The sequence below is a fragment of the Podarcis gaigeae genome (assembly GCF_964106915.1).
Source record: "Podarcis gaigeae genome assembly, chromosome: 16".
Taxonomy (NCBI): Eukaryota; Metazoa; Chordata; class Lepidosauria; order Squamata; family Lacertidae; genus Podarcis; species Podarcis gaigeae.
In genome coordinates this window covers 24,675,540-24,697,836 of record NC_139693.1, presented here as the reverse complement: position 1 = coordinate 24,697,836, position 22,297 = coordinate 24,675,540, and the positions used below count along the sequence as shown (strand labels likewise).

At 49.5% G+C, this 22,297-nt stretch overlaps 2 protein-coding genes across 12 annotated transcripts in view; both read right to left on the bottom strand.

The window, feature by feature from the left end:
- Window positions 1–22,297, bottom strand: part of SMTN (smoothelin) — a 79,502-nt gene that overhangs the window by 13,533 nt on the left and 43,672 nt on the right. For 4 of the 11 annotated variants that reach the window (XM_083717062.1, XM_083717058.1, XM_083717063.1 and 1 more), the window contains 6 exons: window positions 20,201–20,301; window positions 9,035–9,193; window positions 6,008–6,083; window positions 4,421–4,573; window positions 1,851–1,913; window positions 737–803 (listed from right to left, as the gene is read on the bottom strand). In XM_083717062.1, the coding sequence (XP_083573188.1) occupies window positions 737–803; window positions 1,851–1,913; window positions 4,421–4,573; window positions 6,008–6,083; window positions 9,035–9,193; window positions 20,201–20,301 (619 nt within the window). The remainder of the gene's footprint in view (window positions 1–736; window positions 804–1,850; window positions 1,914–4,420; window positions 4,574–6,007; window positions 6,084–9,034; window positions 9,194–20,200; window positions 20,302–22,297) is intronic. The other 7 variants (XM_083717067.1, XM_083717065.1, XM_083717059.1 and 4 more) reach the window with 3 other exon arrangements.
- On the bottom strand, window positions 15,094–16,320 carry LOC310834252 (uncharacterized protein). Its single transcript, XM_083717802.1, has one exon. It carries the CDS (start codon window positions 15,972–15,974, stop codon window positions 15,531–15,533), a length of 444 nt encoding a protein of 147 aa, XP_083573928.1. The 5' UTR covers window positions 15,975–16,320; the 3' UTR covers window positions 15,094–15,530.

Here is a 22,297-nt window from a genome sequence, read left to right as displayed (position 1 = left end):
GTACTTAATTCGTTCCGGAGGTCCGTTCTTAACCTGAAACTGTTCTTAACCTGAAGCACCACTTTAGCTAATGGGGTCTCCTGCCACTGCGCCGCTGGAGCACGATTTCTGTTCTCATCCTGAAGCAAAGTTCTTAACCCGAGGTAATATTTCTGGGTTAGCAGAGTCTGTAACTGGAAGCGTATGTAACCTGAAGCGTATGTACCACTGTATCTGACTTTTAGAAGATAATAGGTTATTTTGATGTAGTTTGTTAATCTTTAGATAGATCTTAAGGGCCAGGAAGAGAGTTCACAAAGAGATGGTAAATCCTGCCTCTCCTGTTTATGACCTCCGGGGTTTCCTAAAAGCATTCCTCCTTGCTTCCTCTTTTATTTACTCTGGACTACTATGCATGCTCAAATTAGCTCTTTGTAGTTTTAACTTTTAACTTTGTCCCACATGAGGGTTTTGAAATGCTCAAAGGAAATCTGATTGGTTCTTACGAACACTGTGTAAAAAGTTCTTTTGTGAATAAAACGACCTGGGCCAAGGGGTGGACAGGAATTATTACTGACACCTCCTCCCAGAGTCTTGCTGGTCAAGCCTCATGTGTATTCTGTTAATCAGAGTCCAGTCCTTCCCTGTTTGGGGAATGTTACAGCCCTGGGGTCCCCCTGCCCACTCTGCAATTCTGCCGTTCTGTGAATGCGACAGGAGCTGTGCAACTGGGAGAGGAGCTCCAGCAAGGACTCACCTGCCCACTTTCTTGGAAGATGATGTGCTGTAGGACGATTTGGTCTGGACAAAAGTGTTGCCGTCTGCTGAAAGGTTGAAGCGTCGAGAGGGGTGGGAGACAAACATAAGGACCTCAGGTACCATGGAGGCAACAGGGCGACATGCCACAGACTGCGCCAAAATATCACCCTTTCACGGGTTTCGAATTTTATCGTGTTTTTAGCTTCCTTAACAGGTATTGCAAACCGCTTTTCCGAAGAATGCTTTTTTATAGCGTAGGAGGCACCGAGGATGCGTTTATGGAACCAAAGGGACAGCGGCCGGAAAAGGTTTGAAAACCACTGAGTGGGTGTGTTGGACCTGGACCTATGAGACTCGGGTTCGAATCCCCACTCAGCAATCTAAAGCTCACTGGGTGAAGTGGCTGCCTCTCAGCTTAAACCTACTTCACAGGGTTGTTGTGGGGATTACATAAGATGGGGGGAACCATGTGAGAAGGGGGCAGTGGTCCCAAAAAGTGTTGGAATCGCTTCTCTAACCACTACACAACACTGCAGTAACTTATTATGCTTTGGTCTTCCAATGTATTGGTGCTGACCTTTAAAGCCCTAAACGGCCTCGGTCCAGTATACCTGAAGGAGTGTCTCTACCCCCATCGTTCTGCCCAGACACTGAGGTCCAGCACCGAGGGCCTTCTGGCGGTTCCCTCACTGCGAGAAGCCAAGTTACAGGGAACCAGGCAGAGGGCCTTCTCGGTAGTGGCACCCTCCCTGTGGAACGCCCTCCCACCAGATGTCAGAGAAAAACAACTACCAGACTTTTAGAAGGCATCTGAAGGCAGCCCTGCTTAGGGAAGCTTTTAATGCTTAATAGGTTATTGTATTTTAGTGTTCTGTTGGAAGCTGCCCAGAGTGGCGGGGGAAACCCAGCCAGATGGGAGGGGGTATAAATAATAAATTATTATTATTATAATGTACCCTTCAAGCCCAGACATCTCAGGAAACAGAGAAACACTCAACACCACAATAAATCTGCTCCCAGTCCCATTTAGCTTGGCAAGAAAGAATACCCCTCTCTCTTCCTGGGAGCCCCTCACCACAAGGAAAGAAAACAAAGTGCAGGAAGAGCCTTACTTTCCGATCTCTTCACGTAGCTGGACTCCATCATCATCGTGCGGGAAGTCTTGCTGCCGTCATCTGGGAGGGGAAAAGCATAAGAGGGTAAGCAGAGTGTTTATGGATCAGGCCAGAGGCCTACCTCGTCTGGCGCCCTGTTCCCCACAGTGGGAAGCCCACAAGCGAGACTTGAAACCTTTAGGCTTTTCTCCCTTTGTTATTCTGCCTCTGGAAGGTGTACTAAAGGCTAATGGATGATCTAGGCGAGATTCCTGCATCGCAAGGGGGTTGGACTATATGACCCTCGGGGTCCCTTCCAACTCTACAATTTTGGGATCTAGTCTGACCTCTCCTGCCCAATGCAGGAAATCCAGCTGCAGCAGATGGTTGCCAGCCTGTGCCTCAAGACCTCCAGCAAGACAGAGCTCTCGAAACTTCCTAGCCCCATAGCCAAGCAGCTATTAGGGTCAAGAAGGAACATTTCCTTAAAATATTCTCCCCAAATCTACTCTCCTATAACTCAATCCCCAGTTAGACCCAATCTTGTTCTCAGGGGAAGCAGAGAAGAAGACTTTGCCCCCTTCTGCCTGATGACAGCCCTTCAGATATTACACTCCTCCTCTATCTGATTTTCTCCCGGGTAAAAATAAACAAGTTTCCTTATTTTATTTAGACCTGACCATCTTGTCTTCCTCTGGGCCTGCTCCAATCCAACTAAATCCTTCTTTAAGCACAGTGCCCAGAACTGGACACCAGACTCCAAGCAGAGAAAAAAGCAAAAGTATTATTTCTCACGACTTGGAAACTCTGGTGTGAGCAACGCCGTCTAAAATTGCATTAGCCCTTTTTGCAGCCGCATCGTAGGGCTGCCTTGTTACCAGTAGCCGTTGCTACTAGCCTTGTTCTCCACACATTTGTCTAATCCCCTTTAGCGCCCTCCCAAGTTGGGGGCTGTCATCATTTGCAAATTCCAGAGTCCCGCTGGGTGCTGCATGAAGAATCCTTTCTTTTTGCCTGAATCTTCCAACATTCAGATTCATTGGATGACGCAGAGCTCCAGTATTTGGCAAAATGCATCTCCCTATCTTTATCGGGCAGAATTTTATACCCCTTTATCATGTTCCCTCATGCTCACCGTTTTCCCTAATCTAAAAAGAACCAAGCATTGGAAAAACACTTTCCTTGTAAGGAAGTTGCCCAAAACCTCTTAAACCAGGCTTCCTCAACCTCAGCTCTGCAGATGTTTTGAGACTACAATTCCCAGCATCCCTGACCACTGGTCCTGCTAGCTAGGGATTATGGGAGTTGTAGGCCAAAAAAAACATCTGGAGGACCAAGGAAGCCTGTCTTAAACATTGAGCTTGTGCTTTTCCAAACCTCTCTCAGCTTCTACAATACAGCTTCTTCTTTCTGAGGAGAGGATGTGATGGGTCAGGGGGAAGCCCTTAGCCTTGAAGCCAAGAAGCTGCCTTAAAACAGGCCATCAGGGACATAGAAGCTGCCTGACACACAAAAAGAACACTGTGTCCATCTAGCTCAGTGCTGTCTACATTGACCGGCAGCAGCTCTCTGGAGATTCAAATAGGGGACACTGCCAGGAATCAAACCTGGGACCTTCTGCACCAAAAGCAGATGCTTTACCACCGAGCTACAGCTCTTCCTTTACGCTGTCTAGCGATTGGTCAACCTAGCTCAATACTGTCCACACTGACAGGCAGCAGTTCTGCAGGATTTCAGATAAGAAGTCTCTCCCAGGTGTACTTGGAGATGCTTTTGGGGACTGAACCCGGGACCTTTTTGCATGCAAAGCAGATTATCTGCTAGCCTTCCTCACGTGTCCATCCCTCTAACCATCCCAGTGCTGCCTACTCTGACTTGCAGCCACAGTTCTCCAGGGTGTCAGCCAAAGAGAGGCCTTTCTGAGTCTTGCTGAGCCCCTTTTGACTGGAGAGGCCTTGGATTCGAGGGTGCAAAAGGTATTTCAGCCCATCAGTGGCGTAGCGTGGGTTGTCAGCACCCGGGGCAAGGCAAGTAATTTGCACTCCCTAACCCGTGGATTTTAGCACTCGAGTGCGAGCGCGCCCCCCCAGATGTTGCGCCCGGTGCGGCCGGCCCCCCTGCACCCCCCACGCTATGCCACTGCAGCCCATCGTTCTCCCTACAACAGAGGAAGTCCCGGGAAGTGGAAGGCATGAGTCACGGCTGAGCAAGGAGCGCTTATGTCCCAAAAGAAAAGACTAACTCAGATGCTCTAAAGCATGGCCAGAGAACAGAGGACAGAGAGAGAGAGAGAGACGAGCCATTCCAAGCTTCAGTTGCCAGGATGAGGCCGCGGAGACGGCCAGAGAAGGCACCAACCATCCCAGTGCAAAAAGAGAAGAAAAACTGCCAGCGGTGACCCCGGATGCAAAGAGGAGAAAGAAGGACAGTTTCCAGAGCAGAGAGAAGAGGGCGTCTCTCCATGGGGAGAGCAAGGACCCAAAAGAGGCCTGATTTGACGTCTGGGATGCGTGCCGCGTGTCTCCCCCCGGAAGCCATGCGCACGGAAGGAAAGGTGGAGCGTCCCCAAACCCCCAGCTGCTCCTTACTGGACTGAACAAGGCGCTGGGTCTTGGTGACGGTGCTGATGGCTGAGCCATCGGCGGACATGGCGCTCTGCCGGGCCGTGGTCTCTGTGGTGTGGGTGGCCCCTCTCGATTTGGCTTCCTGGATCCGCAAGCTGCGCTCCTTTTCTCGTTGCTCTGCAAAACGCCACGTCCCAGAGGGGTCAGGAACAGCGGCAAGAATGGAGGGAGGAGGGCAAGGCTACAGGAGCCATGGGGGACCCGCTGTGCCTTTCTTTTAGCACTGGAACTCCCTGCCTATTGACAACCAGACAGGCCCCTTCCTTGCACAACGCCAGCCGAAGAGATTTTTGTTTAGGAAAAGCTTATCCAGACATGTAGGAAACTGGTCTGTGTTTTGTGTTGTTTTCATTTCACCATTCCTTTTCATTTCCCTGAAGATGTCTTACAACTGTTGCTTTCGGCAGCTTTTACTGATACAGCTGTACCATGGAAGTCAAATGGAATTCATTCCGGAAGTCCGTTCGACTTCCAAAACGTTCGGAAATCAAAGCACGGCTTCTGATTGGCTGCAGGATGGTAATGGTAAAAGTAAGTGTAATTTTTAAAATGGTTAAAAATTATGATATATGTAAACTGCTAAAGATGAGGTAAAATGAAAATCAGATAGGGGGGACTTGGGCAAGCTCACTTAACAATGTTTAGAAAAAATAAGGATAAGACAAGAATTTGTTTTTTCTGTTTGTGTTGTTTATTAGTGTTATTAAATGAATTAAAAAATGGGGGGAGGAGGAAGCTCCTGCGGCCAATCGGAAGCCATGGAAGCTCCATCAGACGTTCGGCTTCCAAAGGAATGTTAAAAAACCAGAACACTTCCGGTTTACGATATTCTGGGAGCCGGAACGTTCGACTCCCAAGGCATTCCAGAACCAAGGTACGACTGTAGTTTCATAGTTCTATACTTTTTGGAAACCGCTTTAAGGATTTTGTTTTGTGAGAACAAAGCAGTACATAAACTGTAGGGAATAAAATATACTGTGGCCAGGAACCCTTTATTTCACAGATTTGTTAAATTTTAAATTTCACCCTTCCTCCAAGGAGCTCAACTGTAGCAGCTGTGAGTCTCCTAAAACACCACTGGTTTGATCCTTACAGCAGCCCTTGATGGGGGGGGGGGTGAGTTAGGTCAAGGGACAGTGACTGCCTCAAGGTCACCAGTGAGGGGGGGAGTTTCTTCACTCAACTGCAGATACATACAGATTGCTGCATATCATAGGAACACAGGAAGCTGCCTTACTCCGAGTCCATCCAGCTCAATATTTTCCGCACTGACAGGCAGCAGCTCTCCAGGTTGTGGCACCAGCATGGCCATAAGATGGACAATGCAGCCATGCTGGCTGAGGGCTGACAGGACTCGTAATCCAGTTGTAGCCCAAAAGGCAGCAGGTTGGCAAATACTTGTGTGAATCCGGTGGCTTTTGCACAGAAACTCTTGGCGCCCATTTGCCTCCCACTCCTCTATAGTTTAAGTCTTCTCATTTGAGGACTAGATTTCTCGAAGTATGCAGTTATAAAGCTCCCCACCCCCCAAAAAAATTCCCAGGCCGGTACCTCGCTTCCGCTGGCGCAATTCCCGCATGGCGGCCCGTATCAGCCGCCGCTCCTCAAAGTCTGTGGTCTGATCCAGCTGCAGGGAGAGGGAAAGAGGGGTTATTACTAGCACTGTGGTATCTCAGGTTACATACGCTTCGTTCCAGAGGTCTGTTCTTAACCTGAAACTGTTCTTAACCTGAAGCACCACTTTAGCTAATGGGGCCTCCTGCTGCCGCTGCGCCACCAGAGCACAATTTCTGTTCTTATCCTGAAGCAAAGTTCTTCACCTGAAGCACTATTTCTGGGTTAGCAGAGTCTGTAACCTGAAGCGTATGTAACCTGAAGCGTATGTTACCCAAGGTACCACTGTACTCCCCTGAGACTCTGCCATGGCTGAGCAGCGCAGGAATAGGACTGTACCTTTACCCACATCTAACAATTAGATTCCGGGTCCAAATTCAGAGTGCTGGTTTTGACCTATAAAGCCTTAAACGGCTCAGGACCACAATACAGTGTTCGTGCTCTGGTGGCGCGGCGGCAGCAGGAGGCCCCATTAGCTAAAGTGGTGCTTCAGGTTAAGAACAGTTTCAGGTTAAGAACGGACCTCCGGAACAAATTAAGTACTTAACCTGAGGTACCACTGCCGCCGCGCTGTCAGAGCACGATTTCTGTTCTCATGCTGAAGCAAAGTTCTTAACCTGGGGTAATATTTCTGGGTTAGCGGAGTCTGTAACCTGAAGCGTATGTAACCTGAAGCGTCTGTAACCTGAGATACCTCTGTATATAAATGCAATAAATACTAATAATGTCGGTTCTCATCAGCCACAGCTAGCGTGACCAATGATTAATGTCCCCTGGTGCATTGCTATAGTCCGCCTGGCACCTCAATTATACACCTTTTGGCGCCAGGCAAAAACGTTCCTCTTTAACCAGGCCTTTGTCCCATTAACATTTTTATGTCCTTTAAAATGTGTTGGGGTTATGGGTTTTGTTCTTGTTTTTATTCTACATTTGTGGTTTTTATTTTGTATTTGGAACATGTGCAGAAGAGGGCAACCAAGATGATCAAGCATCTTGTCTTATGAGGAGTGTTTGAAGGAGCTGGATATGTTTAGCCTGGAAAAGAGGAGGCTGAGAGGAGATACGATAGCTGTCTTAAGAGCTGTCACGTGGAAGAATGGAGCACGCTTGCTTTCTCCTGCTCCGGAGGGTAGCACGGAAAACCAATGGCTTCAAGTTACAAGAAAGGGGATTCCAAGTGACTTTCTGACCTTCAGAGCTGTTCAACAGGGGAACAGTCTCCCTCAGGAGGTTGTGGAATCTCCTTCCTTGGAGGCTTTTAAGCGGAGGTTAGATGGCCATCTGTCATGGATGCTTTAGCTGAGGTTCCTGCACTGCAGGGGGTTGGACTAGATGACCCCTGAGGGACCCTTCCAACTTTGATTTTCTGCCACCCTGAAATCGTCAAATGAAGGGTGGTATACAAAATTTAATAAACAGATAAGCAACACCCTTTTGGAGGCTCCCTAGTGAGCAAAATGACACCCGCTTGTGGCAGGAGGCAACCCACCCCAGATCTAAACCCTCTCCCAAACATCATCATTATTATTATTATTATTATTATTATTATTATTATTATTATTATCATCATCATCATCATTCATTGAAGTTATTTATATACTACCCGGAGGTCTCAGGGCAGTTCACAGAAGAAAAACATTTGCTCCAGACACACAGACAAACATGCACACACACTTAAAGGGAAAGGGACCCCTGACCATTAGGTCCAGTCGTGACCGACTCTGGGCTTGCGGCGCTCATCTCGCTTTATTGGCCGAGGGAACCGGCGTACAGCTTCTGGGTCATGCGGCCAGCATGACTGAGCCGCTTCTGGTGAACCAGAGCAGCGCACGGAAACGCCGTTTACCTTCCCGCCAGAGCGGTACCTATTTATCTACTTGCACTTTGACGTACTTTCAAGCTGCTAGGATGGCAGGAGCAGGGACCAAGCAACGGGAGCTCACCCCATCGTGGGGATTCGAACCACTGACCTTCTGGTCAGCAAGCCCAAGCAGTGCAGTGGTTTAAACCACAGCGCCACACACCCTTACCCAACCCCAGATATGTGAAATGTATCATCACTGAAGCAGTCAAATACAACATTTCCTGTTGCCCAGAGTGGACACACAGGGGAATGATGCTCCAGACAGGGAAAACTTCCTGTCATACAAGTTCTGGAGTATTCTTCCCCTGTCTCTGACCAGGTAGATGGGCAGAACCTAAAAAGGGGCTAGTCACACAGCCATCTTCCTCTTTTACCAGCAGCACATGGCTCATCCTTAGAGGATGGAAGCCATAAAGTAGAAAGTCCGAGGCCTAGCTCAGACTTCTTTTCACTACAAATGTAACCGAAACCACAAGATAAAGCCTGCCTCCAGAATGTTACAGTGGTACCTCGGGTTACATATGCTTCAGGTTACAGACGCTTCAGGTTACAGACTCCGCTAACCCAGAAATAATACCTCAGGTTAAGAACTTTGCTTCAGGATGAGAACAGAAATCGTGCTCTGGCGGCGAGGCGGCAGCAGGAGGCCCCATTAGCTAAAGTGGTACCTCATGTTAAGAACAGTTTCAGGTTAAGTACAGACCTTCAGAACGAATTAAGTACTTAACCTGAGGTACCACTGTACTGTGGACTGAATGTTAAGTAATCTTTACTCTTACTTTCAATCAAGACTGTTGCATTATTATTATTTTTAAGAGGGAGATAAAAGGCGAAACGTCCCAGGAACAAGCCAGACAGGACTGCTCAATTTAAATGATTCTAACGAATCCATCAACTTGCTTCCAGCAATCTGAAAGGGAATGTGCTCTGCTGCTTGCTCACTAGCGTGAGGGAGGAGGGGTAATATTTAATCCATATATCCTCTCCTACGTTCCTCAACATTCCCACAAGATACCCCACCCAGAAAATCAGCTAGGACTGTTACCACCCCGCTGTGCGCCACGGAGTCCCAAATTCACGCCGCTGTTGCCAACACTTACCATCTTATCCAACACATGCTCTTCCTCGATCTTGCTCAGCTCTTCGGCGCTCAGACGGCCTCGCTGGTGCAGCTCCTGGGCCTGTGGCTTCTCTTTTTCGGTGCCGTTTGACAACACCGAGTCCGCTGCCTCGCGGTGCACCGGCACCTCGGCTTCCATCTGAAGCAAAAAAAGAGGATGACACCAATGTAGGTCAAGAGCAACTTGGAAGATGATATACGGGATCTTCCATGCTGATTATTTTTTCTTTTCTTTTTTACTCATTCCATTTATAGTCTTACCTTCTTTCCTCCAAGGAGTTCAAGGTGGCTTAGTTAGTTTCCCCCCACCTATCCCATGTTTTCCCATGCATTTTTATTTTATTTTTTAAAAAATGTAAGAAAAATAAAAGTTTGCAGAAGGAAAATAAGAGGGGAGAGAGAATGCAGCGTCAGTGCAAAAACGGAACACAAATGCAGCCGAATTATAGTCGTAGCCCGGAAGTCAGACAGAATCCGTTCCGGAAGTCCGTTCGACTTACAAAACGTTCGGAAACCAAAGCACGGCTTCTGATTGGCCGCAGGAAGCTCCTGCAGCCAATCAGAAGCCGTGGAAGTCATGTTGGACATTCGGGTTCCAAAGAACATTCACAAGCCAGAACTCTCACTTCCGGGAGCCAAAATGTTCGGCTCGCAAGGCGTTCAGGATCCAAGGTATTGCTGTGGTTTAACAAATACTTCTACATACTTGGAAAAGGAAATGCCGCGGTTGTTACCAGTATTGTTGAACAAATAGCGGATCAATCAAAAGTGTTAATCTTAAATCCCTTACTTTCTTATCACGTGTATACCACGCTAAGAGATATCGTAAGAATAAAGTATCATAAAATAAAAAAGCATGGGTGTGTTGTAGCTTACTGGTTGTATTTTTATGGGATACTCCTCCCCCCCAATTTTATCCTCACAACAGTCCTGCAAGGTGGGTTAGGGGATGAGTGAGTGACTGGCCCAAGGATACACCCAGTGAGCTTCATGGCCAGGTTGGGATTTGAACCCTGGTCTCCCGGGTCCTAGTCCAACACACTAACCACTACAACACACTCTTTTTCAACTGCTAAGCCAAAGCTAGTGTTCATTAGGAAGGGAGGAGGTAGCAGGTAGGAGATAGAATCATAGAATCATAGAGTTGGAAGAGACCACAAGGGCCATCGAGTCCAACCCCCTGCCAAGCAGGAAACACCATCAGAGCACTCCTGACATATGGTTGTCAAGCCTCTGCTTAAAGACCTCCAAAGAAGGAGACTCCACCACACTCCTTGGCAGCAAATTCCACTATCGAACAGCTCTTACTGTCAGGAAGTTCTTCCTAATGTTTAGGTGGAATCTTCTTTCTTGCAGTTTGGATCCATTGCTCCGTGTCCGCTTCTCTGGAGCAGCCAAAAACAACCTTTCTCCCTCCTCTATGTGACATCCTTTTATATATTTGAACATGGCTATCATATCACCCCTTAACCTCCTCTTCTCCAGGCTAAACATGCCCAGCTCCCTGATCATGGCTCCATCGGTAGAGCATGAGACTCTGAAGCGCAGGGTTGTGGGTTCAAGCCTCACAATGGGCAAAGGTTCCTGCATTGCGGGGAATTGGACGAGACGACCCTTGTGGTCCTATGATTAAAAGGCACAGAAGCTGCACTCTCTAAACATGGTGCTTCATAAACACATTCTGCACACATGAAAGCTACAAACTTTTTCCTCTTTTTTTAAAAAGGGGAAATTTAAAACACTAATGTTCTATAACACTTGTCGGATCCTGGGGTACAAAATACCGAGTGGCAAGCAGCCAGAGTTGCACCTTGCCCCAAAGAAGGATTCGAAACTGGCGGGACCAGAAATTCACGGAAGACTGGAGTAAATTTACGGACTATTTGAAAAGTATTTGTGAACACCAGACGACGTTTGTAGGTTTGCAAGAAGTTTTGTGAGGAGTATTATTGGAATTATTGCAAAAATGTATAAGGGGAAGGATGATTTGTTAAAAGACTTAAAGGCAATATAAAGTTAAGAAGTGGTTAAAATGGTGGATCTTCAGAGGTGCTGATGGAAGTCTAAAAAGATTGTATATGTGATAAGTTTTGTGGTATGTTTTATAATTTATATGTTAAAATCAATAAAAATTATATATATAAAAAGAAATGATAAATTCTAACACGTGCAAATTGATGATATTTGCACGACAGTCCTTATTTTGTCTAAACTTCCTTCTTTCTTTTTTTGCTCCTTCCTTTGCATAATTTGTGCATGTCTTCCAATCACTGAAAGATGACGGACCCAAGCAGGAGCCTTGAACCACTTTCCTCTGAGCGCTGGAAATGTCATTCAGAAACATCTCGGACTCCTAGAATTCCAAGCACGCCTTTGCAAATGAGAAGGACTAGAAACTTGATTTTATTCTTTAAAAAGAGAGCCGAGATTCTCCAAGAAGTGAGTTCCATACTTAAAAAAACACTTGTTTTCAAATACACCCAGGCCTGCATCTACCAAGGGGACAGCGGCTCTTTGGTTAATGGGCCGGCTCCAACACGAAGCTCCCTGATAAACTGTGTCAGGGGATTTCTAGGGGGAGATTAGAAGGGCTTACTCAGAAGCGGTTTGCTGATCAGGGATCAAGGTGGAGCTGGCACCTCATCCCAGGGACTCAGGAGCACAATGCCAGCTCCCTGTCAACACGACCCACACACAATGCCACTTGGGATGCCCGCCAGGTTTAAAAGACACCAGAAGGGCACTGGCACTTGCATGGAGCAGACAAGGGGGTGCGGGGCAGCAATAGTCATTGCTATTATTTATTAAATCTCTACCCTGCATTTCATTAGAGAATCACAGGCCAGTTTACAATACAGAAGGACAAAAATACATGCCGTAATAACAAACAAAAACGATTAAGCTTCCCCCCAGTTTAGAAGGCCATAGATTGTTTAACCATTGGTGCCTAAAGATACATAATGAAAGCACCAGGCAATGCCCGCTGGGGAGAGCATCCCACAAGCAGGGGGCCACCACAGAAAAGGCCTGTTTTCGCAGTGCCACTCTCCATACCAATGCCAAACTAATCCCCCTAGAGCGGGCATGGCCAAACTCAGCCCTCCAGCTGTTTTGGGACTACAATTCCCATCATCCCTGACCACTGGTGCTGTTAGCTAGGGATAATGGGAGTTGTAGTCCCAAAACAGCTGGAGGGCCAAGTTTGGCCAAGCCTGCCCTAGAGTAAAGGATACATCAAGGGGCTTGGCTTGGTCAGGATTGAGTAGACACTTCCAGTGTTAACGCTAAATAAATGTCTTCTGGTAAATGAGCTGCTAAAGGGCCGTGAAAATTTGTGCCCTGGTCTTTTTAGATTCATCTACCCATGTACTAGCTGAAGCCAAAGGGGTGCATAGGATACCACATGTGAAATATGTTGGCATTACAGTCGTACCTGGGAAGTCGAACAGAATCCGTTCCAGAAGTCCGTTCGACTTCCAAAGCGCAACTTCCGATTGCCTGCAGGAAGTTCCTGCAGCCAATCGGAGGCCCCGCCAGACGTTTGACTTGCAAAAATAGTTCACAAACCAGAACAGTCACTTCCGGTGTTCAGGAGCCAAAACGTTCAGGAAATAAGCTGTTCAAAAACCAAGGTACAGTGGTACCTCGGGTTACATACGCTTCAGGTTACAGACTCCGCTAACCCAGAAATTCAGGTTAAGAACTTTGCTTCAGGATGAGAACAGAAATCGTGCTCCGGCAGCACAGCAGCAGCAGGAGGCCCCATTAGCTAAAGTGGTGCTTCAAGTTAAGAGCAGTTTCAGGTTAAGAACGGACCTCCAGAACGAATTAAGTACTTAACCCGAGATACCACTGTACGACTGTATTTTCAGCTCTCCTACGCCACTAGAGGAACCTGCCAATGCGTCTCTGTGTGGGATGATGGGAGTTGTAGTTCGTTTGAACAGCCGCCGGCTTGTCATCCCATGAAAAGCACACCCGCTGTTGCACGTAGGGGGTTACGGGTGCTCCAAACAAGGAACGGAAGATCACTTTTCTAGTTAACCACAGAATCACAGCTAAGCAACCTGCACGCTACAGTCCCCCGCTCTGTCCGCAAAAGCTCCAATTTACAACTTGACAGGTCCTTGTTGACGGCAGGACGCGGTCCCGCAGGCTTCTGGCAAATCCCAGCACAAAACCGCCAGCGCCACGAGATCAACAACACAACAGGAGAGGGGCCCAGCTGCTAGTGGGGCTCGCAGATTCCTGGCTGGGGGCCCCAGAGCTCAGCTGCTTGTAAAGAGAAAAAGCCTTTCTAACAAGCCGCGGCTGAGGAAGCTGCCACTCACGCGCCTCCCCGGCTCTCGGCCAGTGAAAGGCGACCCTGGGCAGCTGCTTGGGCAAGAGTTTCGCATCACCCACCCCAGCTGGCATAATGAGGAGGAGGAGGAGGAGGAAGGGCCTGGCTGGCGCAGGTAAAGTGCCAAGCCACAACCACTGGGCTCTGCACACCTGTCGCCCAAGCAGGCGGCTATAATCCCAAACAGAGAGGCAGCTAATCCACCCTGGGTGGGTTGAGTGGGGGGCGCAAACAGCCTGCTCTGTGCCCGCTCCAATCCAAGGCTGAGAGGGGAGCGCTTGCCAGCCTGGCGCTGCGACAAGCAGGAGAGGGCTGGCGTGACATTTGCCCGCGATAAAGGGTGGCCGTGAACTTCAGAACTTCCTCCCACAAACCCAACGATTGGTGTCAGGGGAGAAAGTTGCTTAAACGATATACAGTACATATATGTTTATTTCTCTCTCTCTGTGTGTGTGTGTGTGTGTGTGTGTGTGTGTGTGTGTGTGTGTAGCCCAGGCTTCTGGGAGAAGCCTGATGTTCACCCTTAACCCTACAGGCGGCAGCATCATCTGCTCAGCTTGGCACTCTGCACATGCCCAGAGGCACCCTTCTTCATTATGTAACATTACTTCGAATTGCTGTTTCTTTAATGAAGCAGACTGGCTGGTGTTGGGGAGGCAGGAGCGGGGAACATGCTAGGGCTGAGAAACCATGATGGGCCTTGCTTTTTCCTACATACACCACGAAAGTTAGCTCTAGCTAAAGGGCAGGGCCTCTGCTTCGGAAACAGAAAGTCCTAGGTTTGATCCCTGACAGCAGGGCAGGGAGGAAGAAGGCAGTGGCCAGCCACGCAGATGACCGGCGCCACTGTGTGCAGCTTCTGCCCCAGGTGCATCAGCCAGGGCACCGCATGACTTTGCACTGCTGGATCCCTGGAGCTGCCAGCTGTGGCTTAACCTGGTGATAGCCTCCCAGCGGCGCCATGCAAGCAGCGGCTACCGGGAGCCACCTTCCGGAGCACCAGGCAAGGCACAGAGGTGGCTCTGTGATCGGTGCAAAGGAAAAAGGGAGGGAGGAGGCTGCCCGCCGGCACTCGCACAGCCAGAGAAAAAAATGAAGGCGGGGCTGGCAGGCAGGCAGGACCCACTCTATCTATTTTCAGTTTTCACAAATAACTGTTGCATTCAAATATAATCAATTTTCTACATCAACAGGATTCTCTGAATCCTTGGACTTCCCTCCGCTCCCCCCTGATTTCCAAAATACTTCCTTTTATACTGTATCTTATAATATCATTCAAACATATTCAAATTTCCATTTTGTAACCACAGAATTATTATCTTGCAAAGTGTTATCTTGGTCCTGCTAACATTTTTAACTGTGTAAAGGTAAAGGGACCCCTGACCATTAGGTCCAGTTGTGGCCGACTCTGGGGTTGCGGCGCTCATCTCGCTTTATTGGCCGAGGGAGCCGGCGTACAGCTTCCGGGTCATGTGGCCAGCATGACTAAGCCGCTTCTGGCGAACCAGAGCAGCGCACGGAAACGCCGTTTACCTTCCTGCCGGAGCAGTACCTATTTATCTACTTGCACTCTGACGTGCTTTTGAACTGCTAGGTTGGCAGGAGCAGGGACCGAGCAACGGGAGCTCACCCCATCACGGGGATTCGAACAGCCGACCTTCTGATCGTCAAGTCCTAGGCTCTGTGTACAGTGTTCTTTAAGATAATCTATATTTTTTCTTTCCATTCTCTATTAAATTTCTTATCATCCTGGTTTCTGATTCTCCCTGTCACTTTTGCCATTTTGGCATAGTTCATCTTGAGCATGCAATCTTCTCTGCTTGGGACCTTGTCCTCCTTCCCCATCCTTGTCTTGGGGTCCAGGGGGGTGGGGCAGGATCAGGCGAGTATCAGGTGGCCTGGCTAGGCTCTCCATATTGAAGCATGCAACGCCGCTGCGTCCGGGGGCAAGCGGGGATTCACAATACATCGCCTGCTCTGAAATCAATCTCGCGACTTTAACTTTCAACCGGGTTCAGGCAATGTGCTACGTCGCCCAGGCCTAACTACAACACCTGTTGGATGGGAGCGAGATGGGCAGGCAGGGCACAAGAGGGGGCACAGCTCCCCGCACGCCAAAGCCCCGAACCCCTCCCTACCCATGTTTGCCATAAGAGCCACGACTCACAAAACCTCCGCTGCGAGAGAGGTGGACCTCCGAGTGCCTCCTGGTGCTGGCGAAGGTGGGCGGGTGGGCCATCGGCTGCCCGGCCTCCTCGGTGCCCGCAAAGTGGGCGCAGGGATCTTCCGCCTCCAGCAGCAGGGTGCTGGGGTCCTTCTCCTCCTCGCCCAGGTAGAGGGTGAGAAGCGCCACGTCCCGGCTGAGCCGCCGCTGCTCAGCCCGCAGGGTGGCATTCTCCTCCCGCAGCTGGGCGAGGGCGGCAGCCAGCGGGCGCACCAAGCCCAGGGCCACCTCCACCCGGTGCTCGACGGCCTGGCGCCACGCCCACAACTCCTGGCGGACCTTCTGCAGGGCCTGCCGCAGGGGGGCCTCCTCGAACAGGGGGGGCTCAGGGCTGGGGGTAGGCACCCCGGGCATGGCGCAGAGAGGCAGCGCCAGGAGAGAGAGTGTAGGGGAGCCCCGAATGACAGGACCACGGCTCTCTGGTGACCGGCGGGGCTGAGCGGGGTCTTTTGTGTGGCCGGGGCAGCTATTCTTGTCCCGCAGAGGGACGCTTCCCGGTGACAGACAAAGACAGGATGATGGAGTTGGGCCAGGTGGCCGGGCTGTGTGGGTGGGGGGTAGGCTGGACCCAGTGCAGAGTTAGGCAGGGGCTGCCTTGTAATGGCAGGGGAAGGGTGCCCCCTGGGGGCTGCAGAGGCTGGTGCCGTTAGAAGGGTCGTCCTCTGAGCAATTCAGAGCAGGGGAACACGAAGATGACGAAGAACAGTTTGGATTTGATATCCCACTTTATCACTACCCGAAGGAGTCTCAAAGCGGCTAACCATCTCCTTTCCTTTCCTCCCCCACAACAAACACTCTGTGAGGTGAGTGGGGCTGAGAGACTTCAGAGAAGTGTGACTGGCCCAAGGTCACCCAGCAGCTGCATGTGGAAGAGCGGGGAAGCGAACCCGGTTCACCAGATTACAAGTCCACCACGCTTAACCACTACACCAGACTGGCAAAGGAAGGAAGAGTGTGACTGCTACAAACAGGGACCGGCAGCTTGCTTTGAAAGAAAAAGATGGAAGGAAGAGGAAACGCCAACCAAGGAAGAGTGGATAGTGAAAATGACGGACTACAGTGGTACCTCGGGTTACAGATGCTTCAGGTTACAGACTCCGCTAACCCGGAAATAGTACCTCGGGTTAAGAACTTTGCTTCAGGATGAGAACAGAAATCGGGCTCCGGCGGCGCAGCAGCAGCAGCAGGAGGCCCCATTAGCTAAAGTGGTGCTTCAGGTTAAGAACAGTTTCAGGTTAAGTACAGATCTCCAGAATGAATTAAGTTCTTAATCCGAAGTACCACTGTATGCCGAAATGGTGAAAATGACTGGGAAGACCAGACACCAAGATGATAGTAAATTTTAAAAAGAATGGTATAAATTTCTAGAGTACATTAAAGAACAATGTGAAGATTTGAATACATTAGAAGGATTGATATAGCATGTAAATTTTTAACAGGTAAAGGATTTAATTAAAGTTGGATAAATGTAATTAGATGCGGTTAAAATAAAATAAAAAAGTATCTGCGGAAAACCAGAAGGGAGAGGAAGGAAGTCCGAGGGTTCAGGGAATCCCACAATTGTACAAATACTGCTGAATTTAAGTTTGAAGGATGTTAATGATGAAAAACTGAAGATATTTTTTAAAAAGAAAGAAAGAAAAAGAGGAAGAATCTCAGGACATCCGATTTAGCACCTGAGAGCCAAAATCCCGGCCCAAACAGTCGAAATGGGGATGTTGTTGTTGTTAATTGAATTTATATACCGCCCTATACCCGGGAGTCTCAGGGCGGTTCACAGAATAAAATCAAGATATAAAACCACAAAATACCTAATAAAAATAAAAACGACAAGCCTATAGCCCCCCCCCCCAAAAAAAACCACACACATTTTAAATGGGCAGTGGATGTAAATTGGATTAACCAAAGGCCTGGTTAAAAAGTAATGGTTTTGCCTGGTACCTAAAGGTGTATAATGAAGGCGCCAGGCAAACTTCCATAATAGTCATGTATGGAGCTGCAGGGCAGCCCTGGGTTCACAGGTTTGTGGGTACTGAAAAAAACCATTCAGGGATAAAGGAGACCATCCCTCCCATCACAGACGCAGGAAACAAGTCATGCCAACAGCAGATGAAGCGATCAACTTGTGTCAGAACTGAAACGCATCACTACAAATCGCAGGCGAGGAATCATATCGTCAAATGGTTTTACACAGGGGGACCCCTGCAGTGAGAAAGCTAAAACAACAAAAAAAATTCTTTCCAGTAGCACCTTAAAGACCAACTACGTTAGTTCTTGGTATGAGCTTTTGTGTGCATGCACACGAAAGCTCATACCAAGAACTAACTTAGTTGGTCTTTAAGGTGCTACTGGAAAGAATTTTTGTTTTGTTTTGACTATGGCAGACCAACACGGCTACCTATCTGTAGTGAGAAAGCTAGTACATGGAAAAGAGGAACCTTTCTTCCTGAGGAGCTAGCTTTCCCTGTGCATGGATTTTTTTAAAAAAAAATCCAATGGGGGAGCATTTAAGCACTCAATCCCCTACCTGCTGTCTGAAGCAGCACAGATGGGCACAGCCTCCCTCTGCTGTGGCTGCACAGCAGGGACAAAATCCCAACTCACCACCTAACTCCTGGCTGCCAACGCTGCTGGACCACCCTGCTGCTTGTCCCAGTCGTCAGACACGCTGGAAGACAGCAGAGGCGAGGAGTGGGGGAACACACACGACACAGAGTTCTGATGCGGCTGCCGCTGCTCAGATGGCCTGGCCAAGGTGCAGGGATATTGCTCTAACCTGAAGATGGGGGCTGGAGCACAGGAATGCGGGGAGAGGGACGGAAGAAGGAGGCCACCTCTGCTCACCTGAACGACTATTTCCAGGCCCAGCTCCAGCCTCCTGCACAGCTTCCTGAATAATGCACATGGCTGATGAAAAGAGCAAGTGATCGGATTCCCAGCCTGGGCGAACGGCCCTCTGTTGTTGTTGTTCTGTCCCGCTCAGAGCATCCCCTGCCCTACAAACTGCCTGAGCTCCTCCTCGTAGCTGCAATCTCGCCCTTCACTTCCACCCTCCTGGCCGGCTGCCACACACACATACACACACACACCCGTCCCGGGACCAGGATCCTTCCCACGCTCTCACCTGCAGGGGACGGCCACCCAGAGGCCCACCCGGAGCGAGTTGGCACAACCCTGTCGCCCGTCGGCACAGCTCCTCGCGACAGCCCACCCGGATTCCGGAGCCGCAGGTCGCCTAATGCCTTAACGAGAGGCGACAGGCCAGCAGGGCCAAGTGGGACGAGGCATTAGGCTAATTAGCCCGGGCAGGAGAGCTGCCGGCTTGCTCCACAACCAGGTTGCGAGAGGCAGCCAGGGCATGGCTGGGAGCACTGGCAGAGTGGAGGGGGAATGTTGCAGAGCTGGTTCAGAAAAGGGCACCCCAAATGGTTCACGTCCCCCATGAGGGAAGTTGCAGCACCTGGAGCTTTCTTAAAAGTTTAGAGCAGGGTCTTTAAGCTTTCTTCGGACTACAACTCCCATCATCCCTACCTAGCAGGACCAGTGGTCAGGGATGATGGGAGTTGTAGTCCCAAAACAGTTGGAGGCCGAAGTCTGGGAAACCCTGGTTTAGGACTATAACTCCCATCATCCAATCTAGCAGGACCAGTGGTCAGGGATGATGGGAACTGTAGTCCCAAAACAGCTGGAGTCCCGTCCCAAGTCTGGGAAACCCTCATTTAGAACTATAACTCACATCATCCAATCTAGCAGGAACAGTGGTCAAGGATGATGGGAATTGTAGTCCCACCCAAAACAGCTGGAAGCCCAAGTCTGGGGAACCCTGGTTTAGGACTATAACACCCATCATCCCATCTAGCAGGACCAGTGGTCAGGGATGATGGGAATTGTAGTCTGAAAACAGCTGGAGGCCCAAGTTTGGGAAACCCTGGTTTAGAAGGAAGGCAAGTAAGGTTGGGGTGTAAAAAAATTATGCCTGGCAAAGAGAATGAGGATAGAGAAAAGTTTGGGTCTCTCATAACACTAGAACTCAGGGACATCCAATGAATTTTGAAAGATTCGGGACGGAAGGGAAAAAAGACCCTCTTAATGCAGCGCCTAGTTAGACTGTGGAACTCCCTGCCACAGGAGTTGGTGACGGCTTTAAAAGAAGATTGGGCAAATTCACGGAGGAGAGGGCTATCCATGGCTACTATAGCCATAGGGACTACACTCTGGTTCCACCATTGGAGGCAGCAAGGCTCCCGAATCTTGTGCTGGGGTCCTGCTTGCTGGCTACCCACTGAGGCAGCTGGAGGGCCCTTGTGAGAACAGGATGCCAGACATTAGACGGTCACTGCCTCTCCTGCGCAAAGCCCAGGCTATGCCCTTCGCTCTGCCTCTTGTAGCTGCAGAACTGACGCAGCCCTCCGCCCTCCCTGAGGCTCCACAGCTTCATGGAGGGCCAAAGGGACTTTTCAAGATTCCCCCACCTGCAGAAACAGGCATGATCAGAGGAAGGAAGGAAGGAAGGAAGGAAGGAAGGAAGGAAGGAAGGAAGGAAGGAAGGCAGAAGAAGGGCAGGGAGCGGTAAGACTCACCTTATTAAGGCTGGAGCTGCTGCCGCCATGGCTGGAGCTGTCGATGCTGCTGCTGGTGGTGGTGATTCGAATGGGAGTGCTTCTCAACCCCAGGGTGAGTTCTGTAGCATGGGGAGAAGGCACACATGTGAGAACCAGCGGCCAGGGGTCAGGGCAAGAGGAGGGCTCCAAACTGGGGCTTTGGGATTTTGCCAGCTTTTAAGCCCGCAAGTTGCCAGTCCGCATGAAAAGCACAAGTTACTAGTCCACATTAGGTTCTGAAGTTATTCATTCCCTTTGTAGAAACAAGCCGGCCCGTGTGTTCCAAGGCATACCTGAGCAAAAGAGCACCAAGTCCCTTCTCCCCAAAGCTTGCGCCTACCTGCTTGGCAGGAGTAGGTAAGGAACCACAAAGGACACAAGCTGGGGAGGGCCTGTTTTTTCGCCAGCATAGACTTGGCACATTGCCACCCACCCTTCTCCCCAAGCCCTGGAGATTTGGTGGGCTACAAACCAGATGCTTTTTTAAAAGCGGCTGGCACTCTCCTAATAGAAAACAGAAAGTGGCAAGCTGCAGTCAGGTAATGCAGCTGAGATTATGGAATATATCCAAGTTTCTGACACCGTGCGCCAGCCTTCAGAACGCTCTGGGAATGAGCCTGTTTTAGATGGGGAAGGGAGTGGATTGCATGGCAAATCAACTTCCAAGCTCCGAACCCACCAAGTGCCCAGAGTTGCTTTCTCTAATCTGCTGCCTTTCCAGGTGTTTTGAACTACAGTTCCCATCAGCTTTTATCAGTACAGCCGTAAGGCTGACGGAAAGTGCCTTCCAAAACCTCTGGAGGGCACCAGGTTGGCAGACGTTGTCGTAGAGAACTGGGTCAAATCAAAAACTAGGATGATTAAAGGAAACATCACCGCGATGCGGTGTTTCGAACCTTGATGTGGTTTTCACGTATCACCGTTGCGTTCGTCGCATTGACATTTTAAAATGAAATTGCGGCATAAAAGGGTATGTGTATGTTTATATCCTCCCTGTTTCTCCCCGCTCCTCATTTAATCCCCTCAGCAACCCTGTGAGGTAGGCCAGGCTGAGAAGCTGCGACGGGCCAAAGGGGGAAACCCAGTGAGCTTCATGCCCGAGAGGGGGATTCGAACTCTGTTCTCCCTTGTCCTAAGTCCGACACTCTGAGCACACCACCACCACGGGCTCAAAATAAAAAATCAAGACTTCAAAGGCTTCATGGGGGGGGGCAGGTAATCTGAATTTGCACCCAATCCCTGAGAAGATCAATGCGACGCACTCCGGCCACAGCGACAGAAGTTTATCCCACCACGAACAGGAAAGTTTCCAAGTGCGGAGACCACACACACACACCGGCCTCTCTGTCTCTATCTCACTGGAAACAACATGCAATTACAGTGGTACCTCTGGTTACGTACTTAATTCGTTCCAGAGGTCCGTTCTTAACCTGAAACTGTTCTTAACCTGAAGCACCACTTTAGCTAATGGGGTCTTCCGCTGCCGCTGTGCCACTGCTGCGTAATTTCTGTTCTCATCCTGAAGCAAAGTTCTTAACCCGAGGTACAATTTCTGGGTTAGCAGAGTCTGTAACCTGAAGCGTCTGTAACCCGAGGTACCACTGCATCGCTGTCCTGAGCCATTTAAGGCTTTATAGGTCAAAACCAGCACTCTGAATTTGGACCCGGAGTCTGTAACCTGAAGTGTATGTAACCTGAAGCGTATGTAACCCGAGGTACCACTGTACGGCAAAGTGTTCTGGTTCAGTGGTAGAGCAAGCCCTAAACGGCCCCGGTCCAGGATACCTGAAGGAGCGTCTCCACCCCCATCATTCTACCCAGACACTGAGGTCCAGCTCTGAGGGCCTTCTGGAGGTTCCCTCACTGCGAGAAGTGAGGCTACAGGGAACCAGGCAGAGGACCTTCTCGGTAGTGGCGCCCGCCCTGTGGAACGCCCTTCCATCAGATGTCAAAGAGAACAACAACTACCAGACTTTTAGAAGACATCTGAAGGCAGCCTTGTTTAGGGAAGCTTTTAATGTTTAATAGGTTATTGTATTTTACTATTCTATTGGAAGCCGCCCAGAGTGGCTGGGG